The sequence below is a fragment of the Pecten maximus genome, chromosome 10 (genome assembly GCF_902652985.1).
Source record: "Pecten maximus chromosome 10, xPecMax1.1, whole genome shotgun sequence".
NCBI lineage: Eukaryota > Metazoa > Mollusca > Bivalvia > Pectinida > Pectinidae > Pecten > Pecten maximus.
Genome location: NC_047024.1, coordinates 44,156,420 through 44,175,499, shown reverse-complemented (window position 1 = coordinate 44,175,499; position 19,080 = coordinate 44,156,420). Strand labels below are relative to the sequence as shown.

At 36.2% G+C, this 19,080-nt stretch overlaps 1 protein-coding gene and 1 long non-coding RNA gene across 3 annotated transcripts in view; one reads left to right on the top strand and one right to left on the bottom strand.

The window, feature by feature from the left end:
- LOC117336347 overlaps positions 1–19,080 on the top strand; it is a 37,217-nt gene that overhangs the window by 5,954 nt on the left and 12,183 nt on the right. For both annotated transcript variants that reach the window (XM_033896842.1, XM_033896843.1), the window contains exons 3-10: positions 1,037–4,180; positions 5,375–5,502; positions 7,296–7,387; positions 8,864–9,035; positions 10,881–11,021; positions 12,512–12,642; positions 12,911–13,026; positions 16,959–17,056. In XM_033896842.1, coding sequence (XP_033752733.1) covers positions 1,037–4,180; positions 5,375–5,502; positions 7,296–7,387; positions 8,864–9,035; positions 10,881–11,021; positions 12,512–12,642; positions 12,911–13,026; positions 16,959–17,056 — 4,022 coding nt within the window. The remainder of the gene's footprint in view (positions 1–1,036; positions 4,181–5,374; positions 5,503–7,295; positions 7,388–8,863; positions 9,036–10,880; positions 11,022–12,511; positions 12,643–12,910; positions 13,027–16,958; positions 17,057–19,080) is intronic.
- Positions 14,315–16,080, bottom strand: LOC117336350. The gene is made up of 3 exons (XR_004534585.1): positions 16,048–16,080; positions 14,464–14,503; positions 14,315–14,341 (listed from the first exon to the last, which is right to left on the bottom strand). It is a non-coding gene; the product is annotated as an uncharacterized LOC117336350 (long non-coding RNA).

The following is a 19,080-nucleotide window of genomic DNA, read 5'->3' as shown; positions in this document are numbered from 1 at the left end:
GTGCTAATGTTTTCAAACTATAGTAGCTACATAATATAATATAATCAATTTAATTACTTTATTTTCAGAAAAAGAAAAAAATTGTCACAAAATTTTCTATGTTAGCAGCCTATTACAAAATTATGTGAGATATCAAACATTTTTGACAATACGTTGGTGTCATCTGTCATGTGTATGTGATATAAACATCATTAAAAATATATTTTAAACATTTTTTAATTAATTATAAGGATAATCCTTTTATTTTGTAATTAAAACAAAATAATGACCATGCAGACGTCACCATTATGACCAAGACCTACATCCCAAGCTATGTGAAATATTTCATCCTTCTCCTAGCTATTTATTGACCAGTCCATTTTATGTCCGAAGAAGCGTAATGATAGATTATCTCTAATATAACTGTATAAGATTTATTTAATTTGAAATTTCCCATTGAAACTGGTAGGTAACAAAGAACTGCAGAAGAAAAAATATGTACCTTGTGTTTAGAGAATGTCGGAGACGATTGTCATCATCTGTTTTCATGTAAAAAGACAATCATTGAAAATTTGCAAAGAAATTATATATTCTAGATTATTAACTTTCAAATCCAAATGTACAATGTACTTTGATTATGTGTATGAAATGTAATTCTAAGAATATGTTTTTCTTTTACCTGGATTGGTTATTCATATATATGTACGTGTGCTGCCAGGTTAATGTTCTTCATGTAACACATTTCCATGTGTTAAAGTATCCAAATAAAACTATAAGGGGGATACAGCCTATACTGGTCCAATATATAGGTAAGGTCGCTAAAGAACACATACCTAACTCAAGTTATGCAGGAAGTCACTCAGCAGTTGCATTAGCAAAGATGACATCAACCAGCCTCTCAAAATAATATGTGCTCGACGTGGAAAGCTGAGATAACTCAGCAAAGCCTCCTTACGTCAGCTTTCCTAAGTCTTGCACCAAAATAAACCTTGTATTGTAACAAACAGCTATGTATTCTCTACATGAATTTGTTCAAGTTGTTGTAATTTGTTTTCAGGGCTTGGACTTGGCCCATCATTGCAGTCACATCCATCAAGCATGGCCACTGCCAGATCTATGGGTGGACTTGGGGCAGTACCCTCTAACTACCCACATTCACTTCACAACACCATGTCTCCATTTCTGGATGCAGTCAACCCCCTGCCTTCAGCTTTCCCAGCACAGAGTCCATATAAGAGCCTTGGTCAGTCATCATTTGGGATAGAAGCTTCATCACTGAGATCACCGGACCAGCCAAGTCTGTATGGCTTCACATCTGTCTCGGATGCAAGATCCCACTCTAAATCTCCTTATGCTCAGGACACATTACTGTCGAAGGAACAGCAGCTAAGTTACGGCTCTTCTATCAGCCCGTTAAGTAGCATAGAAAAGTCAGCAAAATCTACTAGTTGGAATCTGTCCAACTTTGTGCCCAATCCTTCAAACCCTTTTGGGAATTTGAGTAGTGATGTTCCGTCCTCCCTTTCGGAATTGGCCGGACCACCTCCTGCTCACAGTGGCAATGCTTCCACCTCCAGACACAGTGCCATTCAAAGAAACCATTTCACTTCTGACCTGTTTTCACATGCACCGTTGAACACCAAACCGTCCCGTAGCTATTCCCTAGATAAACCTGATGACTTGTTGTTGAGCAGCCCTACACTTCAACTGCCAAGAGGCGGACTTAGTGATTCACTCTTCACATCTCCAACACACCATGGTATTGAAAATCTCACCAAACCTTCCAGTCAGCATAACAGTATTTTTGGGTTCCCACCCAGCTCTCCTGCAGCATTGAAATCAGAAATGGCATCAAATTATCAACAGCAGATGTCATCCGATATCACTTATGACCCAGTCAGCCCTCCAACACCGCTGTCTGATGGAGGCCAACAACAAAATGATTCCTACACCAGTGTGGGGCTCCATGACATTAGCCCAATGAGTCACTCACAGCATGGATTAATATCACAGAAACAGAAGGACAGGCTAGATACACATCAGGTGATATTGCATGCCCATTCGGGTAAGTCAGGAAGTGTACAGAATATTCCTATGGAGTTGAACAAAAATCCAAACCAAATGTCAAAAAGCCCAATGCAGCAATCTCCCATCAGTGTTGGTGGAAGTCCACACATGTCTGTACCAATGAGCTCACCACAGAATCCTATGCCTAGCTCTACTGTGGTTCAGGCACCCCCTCCAGTACAGGCAGTGGCTGACTCAACCACAAAGCCAAAGAGAGTGCGTTCACGAAAGAAAAAAGTTTCAGTTGATCATGAAAATGGACAGAAATTTTCCCCAGAGGGTATGACATCTCATATGGTCAATCAGCATGGTGATATAATGGGTTTGCCCCTTCCTATGTCTAATTCGGGTCATATATTGGGTATTGGGAATCAGAGTTTTAATCAGAGTAACCCTTACAGTCCCCAGAAGTCTCAACCTTATAGCCCTCACACTCATCCTCAGTACAGCCCGAAGAAGACCCAGGCTGTAAGTCCCCAATCATACAGCCCCCATATCACATCACAGACCATGGTGGATAAGGTGTACAATCATCAGCAGTCTCCATCCATTGAGGAGCAGTTCTCAATACAACATTCAGCCAGCCTATCATCTCAAAGCCAAATGTCACTGCCATCAAATTCAAATCACATGTCATTGATGTCTGACAGTGTAATTCACAGTGGCCAGGGATCAGTAATACACAACTTGGCAGGAGAGACCATCCAACAGTCCCTTCAGTCACAGGGGGCCACTCCCAGCCCCCCAGACCTGCAACGGGGCCACATGCCAGTCAACTCGTTGTCAATGCCGGATATGGCATCCACTCCCATGGCTGATACAATAGTAGGAAATAATACTAATTACAATTACAACAGTGTTCCTGGGCAGTCATTTGTGGAACAGTTACAGTCCGATTCGAACATTGACCATTTAAACAAGTCGCCTATGGACAACCCCTTGTCCATGAGTCAGTTAGACATACAGGGTCAACAGGGAACATACGTCTCTCCACAACAGACCACAGGATACATGTCATCCCAACCAGCAGGCTATGTGTCACAGCAGCCCAACAGTATTTACACTGATCTGGATAATTATAATAACCAGTATGAAAATGCTCACAGCAGTCTCACCTCTCCTTCGATAGGATATGAACACTCCCCACACCCCAACAATACATCAACTATAGATGAAGATGCACTGTCTAGTTTGATTGGAAATCCTACATTACGAGATACCTCTCCAATGAAGGAAGTGTCGCCCGAATACTGGAGACATAGGACAAAGGCAGAACAAAAACTTATGCCTACAAGAACTGTGACTAGCCAAATAGAATTTGATGAGGACTTTGCACACTTAACTAGACCACCTGACTGTGAAAGAAAAGGCAACAAACCAAACATAAAACCAATGTCAAATTCCCATTCAGTGATAAATCCCTCCATGCATACTATTAACTCTACACCAATTCAAATAAAACCAGAGCAAAATGTCACAGTGAAGAATCAAAACTCAAACAGCAGTTCATTTATGGATTCTTTCTTAAGTTTTATTCAGGGTAAAAAGCCTGAGACTTTGTCAAGTTTAAATACATCTCATGTTAAAAAGCCAGAGCTACCAAAATATATCCCAGAACCCCGTCGTCCCCGCCCAGCAGAGTCCTCTGACAGTGCAGCCAGCACTCCCAGACCTGACACTGACAATAAATCTGAATTTAGTTCAAACACCGGAATCAATTCACCATCAACATCACAAAATGATGACACTGTCAACTCAATTCATGCTTTCTCTGATGATGAGGATGATGATAGTGCAAATGTCATCAGTACAGTGGAAAATGTCTTGTCTCAACTTAATGAGGATGGCAGCAGGAAGGAAGGTCTCAAAATGAGAATAAGATTTTCAAAAATAACAGGTGGTGGGAAAAGGAAAACAAGTAAATTAAGTTTAAATGGATCCCAGAGAGGAAAAAAGTCTGTGGCAAACAAATGCAATAGTGATAATGACACTTTTGCTTCATCTGGTGATGAGGATTATGCTGTGGGTTCTTCTGAGGAAGAGGCGGCGATGAGGGAGGAAAAAGAACCAACACCTCCTCCCCCGGAACCTACCAGGCATGTTTCCTCACGTAGGGCCAAAGATAAAGGACGCAGTAAGTTAATTTTTACCTATATCTAATTATACATCAGCTCATGATCACTTGCCAAATTCTATGCAGCCTCTGGTGTTGAGGTGTTTGGCATAATAACCAAGAGGCCCAGGGCCATGATATACTAGCCCAGTTGCATGCTGGGTTGAAGGACTCAAGACTGTTCAAAATGACCTTCAACTTGATTTCAAGGTCACAGTCCCTGTGACCTTGAAATCAAGTTGTTTCAATACTGAATTATTTTTCTGAAAAGCTAAAGCCAAGTCTGTATTCACATAGTTTTTTTAGCTGGCCCAAAGGGCTGGAGAAACAGGACCCAATAGGGTAAATATCCTTTAAACCTCTACTAGTCCTGATCACTAAACATATTTTGATAAAATTTGGTCTGGGGCATTATTGGGCAAAGATCTTATGTTGTACAAAGCCAGAAAAGGGAGGTGGGGTGGTAAAGGCGAACAGGAAAATAGTATTTTGGAGAAAAAGTCCTGAAAGATTGTATGGATATTGATGTAATATGGTCTGTAGCATTTTTAGGCAAAGAAGATTCAATGTTATACATAAGCAGGGTTAACGTTTGGCTCCCAGAGAGCCAGACCAGAGATCTAGAGAGTGGGCCCAATAGGGGAAATATAACAAAAACAAACTTTAAAATCTGTCTACTTCTCTAAGAATGACAGGATTTGGTCCACATTTGGTTAGAGTAGGAAAATATTTGTAGTGAAAGTATTTTGCAATGGTAACTGAAATATCAAGGTGAGCGATGTAGTTTCCATTTTATCAAATGATAAGAGGAGGAGGGAAAGGAAACCAAAACTAGAGAAAAGATCAGTCTTTCATAGAACCAATAAAAAAACACAAATCATTCGAAGGTTGGTGCCAACATTACTCATTTTTTACTTCGATTCGTCCTGGCATCTTGACTTATCTGAGGGCATACAAATTTAATAAGGCAAATGAAATGAAAATTTAAATTGTTGTTCATTAGAAATCAAATGAAATATTTAAGTTTACATAAAAAAAAAAGTCAAATTAGTAATTTTTCATAGCCTTGCATTTTCTGGGGTCTTTTGGCCCTTTGATTTTAAATCATTTTAGATGTCAATATTGAATCTTTTTGATATCGATTTTCAGTTAAAAATTTGCGAAGTCATTTGAAATAGGTAATTGCTAAGGTTTTTGATTCTTGCTACATTACAGAAGTGTACAAAGACTCCAGTGATAGTGATGCTTCAATAGACTTCCCTGGTCCAATAGCCAAGGCTGATTGTGATAGTGATGCAGAGTACGACTCCGACAAGGACCCAGCATGGACTCCATTTGCTGTGGTAAACATAGGGGAATGGTTGTAATGGTATAGCTACCTTTATGTAGATAGGTTGTCAGTCTAGAATTATTACTTAACCCATACCCTCTGTGGCATATCATGGGGATGTAATTGTTCCTTATTGGTTCAGTAAGTAGAGAGCAGACAATAGTTATAATTAGCTTCCTTCTTATTGTCTACCAACCATAATATAATAACCACTTGACTGTTATTGGCAGAGAAATATTGGAATTTATCCATAAATGAATAGGGTATAGAATTATCCAGTACTATGTTAAGGTATTAAAAAACAATAAATTTAATGATTCCACTTGATTCTTATATATAATTATTAATAAGAAAGATTGATTGATGTTGATATTGAAATTGACATGTTTTTAGTCCCCATCTGGAACCAGGTTAATTACCGGTATATAGGATTGGGTTGTGTTAGGCTGATCATCTTTATATATAGAACTTGTTTGGCCTATATCGGACACTACTTGTCACTAGATTATCATACTTGGGCCATGAGTTCACGTAGGTAAAGCAGTTTCACCTACTGAATGTAGGTAAATCTGACCTACAAAAAAACCCAGCTTGTCCGAGCTCTATCTCATGTAATACCGACGTACATCAAAGAAACATTACCATTTATACTATACGGTAAAGTTATATTACCATTGGTACTATACGGTAAAGTTGTATTACCGTCGGTACTATACGGTAAAGTTGTATTACCGTCGGTACTATACGGTAAAGTTGTATTACCGTCGGTACTATACAATAAAGTTGTATTACCGTCGGTACTATACGGTAAAGTTGTATTACCGTCGGTACTATACGGTAAAGTTGTATTACCGTCGGTACTATACGTTAAAGTTGTATTACCGTCGGTACTATACGGTAAAGTTGTATTACCGTCGGTACTATACAGTAAAGTTGTATTACCGTCGGTACTATACAGTAAAGTTGTATTACCATCGGTACTATACAGTAAAGTTGTATTACCGTCGGTACTATACGGTAAAGTTGTATTACCGTCGGTACTATACAGTAAAGTTGTATTACCATCGGTACTATACAGTAAAGTTGTATTACCGTCGGTACTATACAGTAAAGTTGTATTACCATCGGTACTGTACAGTAAAGTTGTATTACCATCGGTACTATACAGTAAAGTTGTGTTACCGTCGGTACTATACAGTAAAGTTGTATTACCATCGGTACTATACAGTAAAGTTGTATTACCGTCGGTACTATACAGTTAAGTTGTATTACCATCGGTACTATACAGTAAAGCTGTACTATAGAATTGTGAAATGTGGAATAATATCCGCCAAAGTGACTATGAAAAACTCTCACATTTTCAACATCTAGCAGCTAGGAACATTCAGGATATCCCTAGGCCTGTGTGCATGCACTCTGACATCGCAGAGAGTATTCTGGGTCTTCTTTGCACCAGTGCAGAAATGGACAGAAGAAAAATTACCGCCTTATAAAGCTCCCATATCTTAATACAAGATTGTGGACTTTGACCCCTTTTTAAATTTTGACAGTTGAATTTGTTATCTCTGATTCTCAAAAAAATCCTGACATCTTTTTTCAGTTTCATATAAGTTTCTTATTGCTTTATCTCAGAAAGTTATGAATTGATCGTTCTTAAATTTCCTAAGTAGGTTTGTTAGTTTGGAGCTGTTATCCATCCAAAGTTCATGATGGATCTTGATTAGATTTTATATGTATGACTCTGAGGAAGTGGATGGAAAGTCTGCCTGTAAATGTTTCTGACTTCTGATTATTCTGTCATTACAGGACTACAAACGACAGCCATCATTTGATGCACTTGATTACCGGGGTGCACCTTTACCTAAGAAAGGGCGCCATAAAAGTGGAAGGGGAAAAGGGTATGTCATTCTCCCTAACAAGTGTGCCTCAAGCAGAACAATATATGCTTATTGAATGCCATATATAGATCTAACTGATACCTTATCAGTGAAATATAACTAGTTCAAAATAGATTTGGATAAATTGTTTTATTTAGATATGTATTCAAGTTTATATTCTTTAGAAAAGTTTCCATAATATTCTCAAAATATAATTATTTGATAAAAGTCCTATGAAAACAACCTAGATAAGTACACGTTTGAGCGCTCAATCCTACGTGGCGTGTCTAGTAGACCTAGCGAGGGAAGTCCTGAGGTGTGCTTTCTTTGTAGTCCTGATGATGGTCTACCATCAATTATGTAACAGTAAGTTCATTCTATTCATATATTTTTCTGACTTTTAACTGGGAGACCAGGACACAACCATCAAAAGCCACTAGTCAATAGTGAAAAATATCACTTTGATAGAATGAATATATTTGATGTTTCACTAGTAAAAATAAAATAAAGTGGTATATACTACCTTGCATTAAAATAAGATTTGTAGCATTAAAGGTCTGTACTGAAAAGTGAAGGTTAAAGTATACGTATGCCACCTATAATTACCACTCATAAGGTGATGTTAATCTCATTTCAATGCAAGATGGCCTCTATATAGAATTCAACGGACTTATATTGTTCCGTGTCCACTATACAGCATTCGACGGACTTATATTGTTCCATCCCACAGTACTTGTGTTAAAAAAATGCCATGAGTTAAGATTAAGAACAAAGCAACAACACACTTTTGTTTTTACAGTGCATAATTATATTAATCTATTTCACGAAAATTCAGGGCAGGAGAAGTTTAAAAAAATTAGTTGAAAATTTGTCAAAATGTATGAAATTCACAGTGAAAATATATGTGACTAAATACTTTTTTCACATCTGTACATCAAAGAAAACAATTGTCTGTGCTCTGTCTCCTGCACTGCTTATATTGGAGCTACTTGGAATATTGGTTTGCCTTACCACAAATGTATGATCTTTGCATCCTTAGCATATTATTTGTTAAAATGTTGTTGACCTACATTCAAGGTCGCAGGGGTTAAACCATTAAACAACTTCTCAATAACCAAGATGCCCAGAGATCTGATATTGGACTTGTAGCATGCTGGGATAAATTGCTACCAAGTTTGTATAAATAGGCTAAAATCTTTTAAACAACTTCTGGAATGAAGGGCTATCAACTTAGTTTGAATGTCACAGCGACCAAGTAGCCTGAAATCTTTAAATGACTTTTTCTAAATAACTAGAGACCCAGAGGCCTAATATGGATAAGTAGTATGCTGGAAGAAGGGCTACAAAATTAATTTAAATGAATAAATCTGGCATGCTCTTATCTTTTTATTGACACATTTTTTAAAAATAGGTGTTGTTTGTTGCTATAGAATATTGATAATAAGGGTAATTCAGACATCCAAGATTCAAAATGTAGCTGGTTGATTTTCTACTTAGGCGAGGGAAGACAGTTGGTAAGAGGCTGAGTGACCGAGCACCAACATCTCGATCCTTCAAGATCCAAAAGTTTGATAAGGAGAAGCAGGAAAGTAACAACACCAGTGTAACCCAGCCTGTGTCAGAGCCTGACACTATACAACATCTGGAGCTTAAAGAACAAGGCTACCAGGTAACACAAGCTTAATGTTATATAATGTAATACTAGTATTCATAACAAGGCTACCAGGTAACTCTGGCTTTATGATATATCGTAATATAAGTATTCATAACAAGGCTACCAGGTAACTCTGGCTTTATGATATATCGTAATACTAGTATTCATAACAAGGCTACCAGGTAACTCTGGCTTTATGATATATCGTAATACAAGTATTCATATCAAGGCTACCAGGTAACACAAGCTTTATGATATATCGTAATACTAGTATTCATAACAAGGCTACCAGGTAACTCTGGCTTTATGATATATCGTAATATAAGTATTCATATCAAGGCTACCAGGTAACTCTGGCTTTATGATATATCGTAATACTAGTATTCATAACAAGGCTACCAGGTAACTCTAGCTTTATGATATATCGTAATACTAGTATTCATAACAAGGCTACCAGGTAACTCTGGATTTATGATATATTGTAATATAAGTATTCATATCAAGGCTACCAGGTAACTCTGGCTTTATGATATATTGTAATATAAGTATTCATATCAAGGCTACCAGGTAACTCTGGCTTTATGATATATCGTAATATAAGTATTCATAACAAGGCTACCAGGTAACTCTGGCTTTATGATATATCGTAATATAAGTATTCATATCAAGGCTACCAGGTAACTCTGGCTTTATGATATATCGTAATATAAGTATTCATAACAAGGCTACCAGGTAACACAAGCTTTATGATATATCGTAATACTAGTATTCATAACAAGGCTACCAGGTAACTCTGGCTTTATGATATATCGTAATACTAGTATTCATAACAAGGCTACCAGGTAACTCTGGCTTTATGATATATTGTAATATAAGTATTCATATCAAGGCTACCAGGTAACTCTGGCTTTATGATATATCGTAATATAAGTATTCATAACAAGGCTACCAGGTAACTCTGGCTTTATGATATATTGTAATATAAGTATTCATATCAAGGCTACCAGGTAACTCTGGCTTTATGATATATTGTAATATAAGTATTCATATCAAGGCTACCAGGTAACTCTGGCTTTATGATATATCGTAATATAAGTATTCATAACAAGGCTACCAGGTAACTCTGGCTTTATGATATATCGTAATATAAGTATTCATATCAAGGCTACCAGGTAACTCTGGCTTTATGATATATCGTAATACTAGTATTCATATCAAGGCTACCAGGTAACTCTGGCTTTATGATATATCGTAATATAAGTATTCATAACAAGGCTACCAGGTAACTCTAGCTTTATGATATATCGTAATACTAGTATTCATAACAAGGCTACCAGGTAACTCTGGCTTTATGATATATCGTAATACAAGTATTCATATCAAGGCTACCAGGTAACTGGCTTTATGATATATCGTAATACAAGTATTCATATCAAGGCTACCAGGTAACACTAGCTTTAAGATATATCGTAACTCAAAACAAGTAGATCCAACAAAATATTGAATAAATGCTAATAATATGTTTACAATTATGAAGCAGCATATTTCTTCAGACTTTCATTGATGGTGAAAAATTTAGTCATAACATGAAAAAACACCAAAATTTCCTGATGCCGAAATATCCCAATCAACAGTATTTAGGAGAATTTTAAGAATTATTGAACTGTGCATCCACAATTTGTACAGGGAACTTCCATACTACCAATATATGAATATGGAGTTTTGTTTGATTGTTTTTGGGAGGAAATACAGAATTTAGGTAAATTTTGGCTTAAAACTTTCTATATTGACAAAGTGGGATAAGTATGAACTATGTCTTATTGTTGTGTTTTCATGTTCTTCTCTTATTTGTTGTTACAGATTGGAGATTTTATCATAGATAAGAAAGACCTCAACAAATTTGAAAACTTTCCTATCTGGAAGATTGAGTCTGGAAAATTAATCCGCAAATATGAGTTAATCACAGAAGAAGGGCAAATGCAACATAGAGCCATGTGCACTGTAAGCATGTTTGAACTTCAAAAATATATTGATTCCTTTACGAAACTTTTGATTTTTTTCACTGCAATAATTTTGCAAATTTATATTCTGTGGATCTTGCTTATTATAATATACTACTTTCAAGAGAAAAATATTATGCAAGCAATTATAGGTTCTTTGAACTGGAAGTTGGACATATACATTCATTAGACTTATGGCTAAGTGTAGAAAGAAAAGACAATAAAACGCTACAATAAAAAAAAGTGTAGAACAATGAACAAAATATGAAAACATTTTATTAGGTCACCTGTGACGAAGTCGCAAGTGACCTATTGCGATCGCCTTTTTGTCTAGCGTCTTACATTGTAAACAATTTACATTTTCAACTTCTCAATAACCAAGAGGCCAAGGGTCATGATATTGGACCAGTACCATAATGGGATGAAGAACTACAAAGTTTGTTGAAATGAATGATCTTTACCTGTTTTCATGGTCATAGGGGTCAAATGGACAAAAACCTTTTAATGACTCCTCAATAACCAAGAGGCCCAAGGTGACGATGTTGGGGCAGTAACATGATTGGATGAAGGACTACAAAATGTGTTCAAATTAATTGACTTTACCTACTTTCAAAGTCACAGGGGACAAATGTACTAAAAAAATTAAATGACTTGTTCTCAATAACCATGAGACCAGAGTCAAGATATTGGGCTAGAAACATGCTGGGATGAAGGCCTACCGAGTCTGTTCATATGAATGACCTTGACCTACTTTGAAGGTCACAGGGTTTAGATGTGTTTATTGTTGGTTTGAAAGCAAAATATCTATCATTGTACACATCAGGACTCAGGTGACCGTAAAGGCCCTAGACTCTTGTTATCTATATGTTGAAAAATGAGACACTTCCCTAATTTGAGTGTCCTTAATTGAACTTGGAAGAATCTCTCTAGTAATGTGTTATATGGTGAATTATGATAGCGAGATTTACGTACTAACTGTCAACTACGTGTTTGTGTTGGCAGACCCAGCATAGGGTAGGTAATTTGACCTCTTGTTTTTTGATTGAGAAGTGTTACCTGCTTAGGTCGGCTTACTGACCTCAGAGCCCGCTGGTGAGAATTAGTAGTGAATTGTCCATGTGTCAAACACGGTCACATATCTGGGGTTACAGCTTACAAAGATTATTTAGGTCAGAAAAAAAATTGAATAACTAGGATTCGTGTTTGACCATACTATAATAAACAAGATATATTTACTTAATTCATATAGAGAAAATTTGGTAGATTGAAATAACATTATAATAGGTGGGATATTTTAATATCCAATATTATATAATAAGTGGGATCCACTGTAATATAAAATGTTTTCTGTTAAATATTTTTGTTTGTGAAAGATTTTGGGAAATTCTTGATATTTTGCAATCATGAGATGTATGATATATTATGCTAGTGTAGAGGTATTCTCTAACTCAAAATCGGACCTCTCAATCATTGGTCATGTATGTTTTACAGTTTTCTAGCTGGGTACCTATTATGCAAAAGGATTATCTTCCAATCAGAACGAAACTTTTGAGGAACAACAAGGATAAGGAGGTAGTAGAGGTCGCTGAAGCTGACAGACCAACACCGAAGCTGGACAGCTAGTAAGTGAAATTTGGACCATGGAAGATTGTCTCAACCAAAACAGAGTATTACAACTCGTGTACATACAGGTAGTCAGTTAGTGTTACAGTGCCTTCTCGCACAACACCAAGGCATTTAGGTTACAAGAACTAAGCAATAAGGGAATTCTTGATTTTTGGAAGGCAAACCTTACCAGTTTTATCACTTTTAGTACTAAAAAAAAATGTTTGAGACTAACTTTGCAATACATGGGAATGCCTATAGTTAAAAATGACTGCTTGTTTTCAGTTTAGAGCATGCGTATGAAGAGGATCCCCTGGCTGACCTTTTCAACGTTTACCTGCAGATATTTCTCAGCCAAGCTCTTGAGCCAGGATTTCTCAGTGCAATTGGGGAAGGGGAAGGTATGATACATCTGTTGTTTGATCGATTTATGCACTGTTGTACCTGCTTTGTGCAATGTTGCACATATTCTATGCACAGTTGTACACTGTGTTGTAAATGGTTGTACCTAGTAGTTAATGCACTGTTGTACACGGTTGTATGCTGTTGTACTGTTTTGTGCACTGTTGTGTGCTGTTGTACTGTTTTGTACACTGTTGTACTGTTTTGTACACTGTTTTACTGTTTTGTACACTGTTGTACAGTTTTGTATAATACACTGTTGTATGCTGTTGTACAGTTTTGTACATTATTAAACATGTACCTATTCTGTAGCTCACTGTTGTACTGTTTTTTTCCACTGTTGTACAAATTTGTACACTGTGTTGTACACTATTATACATGTGCCTATTCTGTAGTACACTGTTGTACACTATTATACATGTACCTATTCTGTAGTACACTGTTGTACACTATTATACATGTACCTATTCTGTAGTACACTGTTGTACACTATTATACATGTACCTATTCTGTTTTACACTATGTTGTACATTATTATACATGTACCCATATATTCTGTAGTACATTTTTGTACACTATTATACATGTACCTATTCTGTAGTACACTGTTGTACACTATTATACATGTACCTATTCTGTAGTACACTGTTGTACACTATTATACATGTACCTATTCTGTAGTACACTGTTGTACACTATTATACATGTACCTATTCTGTAGTACACTGTTGTACATTATTATACATGTACCTATTCTGTAGTACACTGTTGTACACTATTATACATGTACCTATTCTGTAGTACACTATGTTGTACACTATTATACATGTACCTATATTCTGTAGTACACTGTTGTACACTATTATAGATGTACCTATTCTGTAGTACACTGTTGTACATTATTATACATGTACCTATTCTGTAGTACACTGTTGTACATTATTATACATGTACCTATTATGTTGTACACTGTTGTACACCAATATACATGTACCTATTCTGTAGTACACTGTTGTACACCAATATACATGTACCTATTCTGTAGTACACTGTTGTACATTATTATACATGTACCTATTCTGTAGTACACTGTTGTACACTATTATACATGTACCTATTCTGTTATACACTGTTGTACATTATTATACATGTACCTATTCTGTAGAACACTGTTGTACATTATTATACATGTACCTATTCTGTAGTACACTGTTGTACACTATTATACATGTACCTATTCTGTAGTACACTGTTGTACACTATTATACATGTACCTATTCTGTAGTACACTGTTGTACACTATTATACATGTACCTATTCTGTAGTACACTGATGTACATTATTATACATGTACCTATTCTGTTGTACACTGTTGTACACCAATATACATGTACCTATTCTGTTGTACACTATGTTGTACACTATTATAGATGTACCTATTCTGTAGTACACTGTTGTACATTATTATACATGTACCTATTCTGTTGTACACCAATATACATGTACGTATTCTGTTGTACACTATGTTGTACACTATTATAGATGTACCTATTCTGTTGTACACTATTATACATGTACCTATTCTGTAGTACACTGTTGTACACTATTATACATGTACCTATTCTGTAGTACACTGTTGTACACTATTATACATGTAGCTATTCTGTTGTACACTGTTGTACACTATTATACATGTACCTATTCTGTAGTACACTGTTGTACATTATTATACATGTACCTATTCTGTAGTACACTGTTGTACACCAATATACATGTACCTATTCTGTTGTACACTGTTGTACACTATTATACATGTACCTATTCTGTAGTACACTGTTGTACACTATTATACATGTACCTATTCTGTTGTACACTGTTGTACACTATTATACATGTACCTATTCTGTAGTACACTGTTGTACATTATTATACATGTACCTATTCTGTTGTACACTATTATACATGTACCTATTCTGTAGTACACTGTTGTACACTATTATACATGTACCTATTCTGTTGTACACTGTTGTACACTATTATACATGTACCTATTCTGTAGTACACTGTTGTACACTATTATACATGTACCTATTCTGTTGTACACTGTTGTACACTATTATACATGTACCTATTCTGTAGTACACTGTTGTACATTATTATACATGTACCTATTCTGTAGTACACTGTTGTACATTATTATACATGTACCTATTCTGTTGTACACTATTATACATGTACCTATTCTGTAGTACACTATTGTACACTATTATACATGTACCTATTCTGTAGTACACTGTTGTACATTATTATACATGTACCTATATATTCTTTAGTACACTGTTGTACACTATTATACATGTACCTATTCTGTTGTACATTATTATACATGTACCTATTCTGTAGTACACTGTTGTACACTATTATACATGTACCTATTCTGTAGTACACTGTTGTACACTATTATACATGTACCTATTCTGTTTTACACTATGTTGTACATTATTATACATGTACCCATATATTCTGTAGTACACTGTTGTACACTATTATACATGTACCTATTCTGTAGTACATTTTTGTACACTATTATACATGTACCTATTCTGTAGTACACTGTTGTACATTATTATACATGTACCTATTCTGTAGTACACTGTTGTACACTATTATACATGTACCTATTCTGTTGTACATTATTATACATGTACCTATTCTGTTGTACACTATTATACATGTACCTATTCTGTAGTACACTATTATACATGTACCTATTCTGTAGTACACTGTTGTACACTATTATACATGTACCTATTCTGTTGTACACTGTTGTACACTATTATACATGTACCTATTCTGTTGTACATTATTATACATGTACCTATTCTGTAGTACACTATTATACATGTACCTATTCTGTAGTACACTATTATACATGTACCTATTCTGTAGTACACTGTAGTACACTATTATACATGTACCTATTCTGTAGTACACTTTTGTGTACACTATTATACATGTACCTATTCTGTAGTACACTGTTGTACACTATTATACATGTACCTATTCTGTAGTACACTTTTGTGTACACTATAATACATGTACCTATTCTGTTGTACACTTTTGTGTACACTATTATACATGTACTTCTTTTGTGCTTCCACCCCTTTATTGCCTCACCTTATGCCATAACGCAGTATCCGCCTGTCAACCGTTTCCTTAAAATGTTACTTGTAATGAACGACTGAATGGATTTTGATGAAATTTGGTCCTGAGCATTATTGGGTAAAGATCATCTTATAATAGTTAAGCGGAGCATGTACCTCCCTTTGGGCTGGAGAGAGGGGGTCCAATAGGGGAAATGGAGAAAATAAATCAAATGCTTCTTTTTATCGAAGAATGACAGGATCAGACCCTCATTTGCTTTGAACTAATGTTCGGAGAGGCAGCAAAAGTAGGAAAATAATTGTAATGCAACTTTGGATTTTGCCATAATTACTGAAATATCCAGGTGAGCGATGCAGGCCCTCTGAGCCTATTGTTGTGAATATACACTTACCCTCTCTTGTCCTAGTTCAGGGTCATTCTCCTGACTTCATTTCTGAAGGAATTCAGATAAAATATGTACAATTATGAGAAATGAGAAAAGATTGGATAGATTCTGCATGCCATTATATATGTGCATAGTCATCACTCTAGCAAATCTATTTGGAATTGATTTTTATCTAACAATATAAAAAGGTCAGGTATGACAATACCATGGATGGAATTGATGTTTCACCATGGTCACTTTCGAATTGATCATGATTTATTGAGACACATTTTAAGCATGTCAATGTAGGTGTGGGATGCAGTATTTTATATTCCAAGATTTTTTCAGAAACAATAGTTCTAGGAAGTATAACATTGATAAGTTTAACACATATCATTGCAGAGAATTTTTATATGGGGCCATTACAAAGTATTGACAGAATTATTGAGAAGAAACTTGAAGAGATGGAAGGGAAAGTATTATGGAGAGCCACATTTAAGGTTTGTACTGAATTTTACTATGTAGAAATAATTATGTTCATTCCATATATGTAACTATTCTTTAATATTTCTATGGATGTTGGTAGGCTTCATGGTTTATATGATACATGTTTTGTTCCTGAGTGGCATTTTGATTTGAAATGTTATTTTCTCCGTTAGAAAGAAATTGATGTCTATTGGAGATATTAATCATATTATATGAAAAGTTGTAAAAATGTAAATAGTATACATCTTTAGGTCATCTTCTTCACAGATAGATAGGTCTTAAGGTCCTTTACTAAAATTGTGAACTTCGTGATCCTGGGGTCTCACGTTTCCCCCTGTGGAGGGGGTAAAATTTACTATAGTTTAAATAAGGAAATCACATTTTTGAGAATTATTTGTTGCAATTGCCATTGGAAATATTACAAACTTGGTTAGAATTATCAGTACAAGATGCCTGCTGTAAACTATGTGTATATATTGGCACTGATGTCCCTAGGGGCTTATGGGCAGGGCCAAAAAGGGTCAAATTAACTGAAATTTCAAGAAACTTCTTCTCAAGACCTAAATAAGGTAGAATCAAATACTCTTCAAAGGGTATTAAGTGCTTTACCAAAATTGTGAATTTCATGACCCTGGGGTCTCAGTTTGCCCCTTGGGAGGGGGTAAACTTATAGTTATACCCCCGCAACGAAGTTAGGGGGGTATACTGGAATCAGGTTGTCTGTCCGTCCGTCTGTCTGTCTGTAGACACATTTTGTCCGGACAACTCCTCCTAAACCGATGAGCCAATTCCGATGAAACTTCACACAAATATTAATGATCATGTGTAGATGTGCATGCCACTTTATTTTTCTCAAAATTATGGTTGCTATGGCAACTGGTCACTATAAACAGGTTTTCCGATAAGAACCATAACTTTAAGTTTGTCCGGACAACTCCTCCTTAACCAAACGGCCGATTTCAATGAAACTTCACACAAATATAGAGGACCATGTGTAGATGTGCATGCCACTTTCTTTTTTTCAAAATTATGGTTGCTATGGCAACTGGTCACTATAAACAGGTTTTCCGATAAGAACCATAACTTTAAGTTTGTCCGGACAACTCCTCCTAAACCAAATTGCCGATTTCAATGAAACTTCACACAAATATAGAGGACCATGTGTAGATGTGCATGCCACTTTCTTTTTTTTTCAAAATTATGGTAGCTATGGCAACTGGTCACTATAAACAGGTTTTCTGATAAGAACCATAACTTTAAGTTTGTCCGGACAACTCCTTCTAAACCGATGGGCCAATTTCAATGAAACTTCACACAAATATAGAGGACCATGTGTAGATGTGCATGCCACTTTATTTTTCACAAAATTATGGTTGCTATGGCAACTGGTCACTATAAACAGGTTTTCAAATAAGAACCATAACTTTAAGTTTGTCCGGACAACTCCTCCTAAACCAAAGGGCTGATTTCAATGAAACTTCACACAAATATAGAGGACTATGTGTAGATGTGCATGCCGCTTTCTTTTTTTTAGCTCACCTGCCCGAAGGGCAAGTGAGCTTATGCCGTGGCGCGGCGTCCGTCGTCCGTCCGTCGTCCGTCCGGCCGTCTGGCCGTCCGGCCGTCCGGCCGTCCGTCCGTCCGGCGTCAACTTTTCCATTCAAGCAACTTCTTCTCAATAACCAAAAGGCCCAGAGACCTAATATTGGGCCTGTAGCATGCTGGGGTGAAGGGCTACCAAGTTTGTTCAAATGAAGAACGTTGACCTTCATTCAAGGTCACAGGGGTCAAAAAGGCTAAAATCTTTAAACGACTTCTTCTCAATAACCAAGAGTCCCAGGGAGTTGATATTAGGTCTGTAGCATGCTGGGGTGAAGGGCTACCAAGTTTGTTCAAATGAATGACCTTGACTTTCATTCAAGTCACAGGGGTCAAATATGCTAAAAAAAAAATAAACGACTTCTTCTAAATAGCCAAAAGACCCAGGGACTTGATATTGGGTCTGTAGCATGCTGGGGTGAAGGTCTACCAAGTTTGT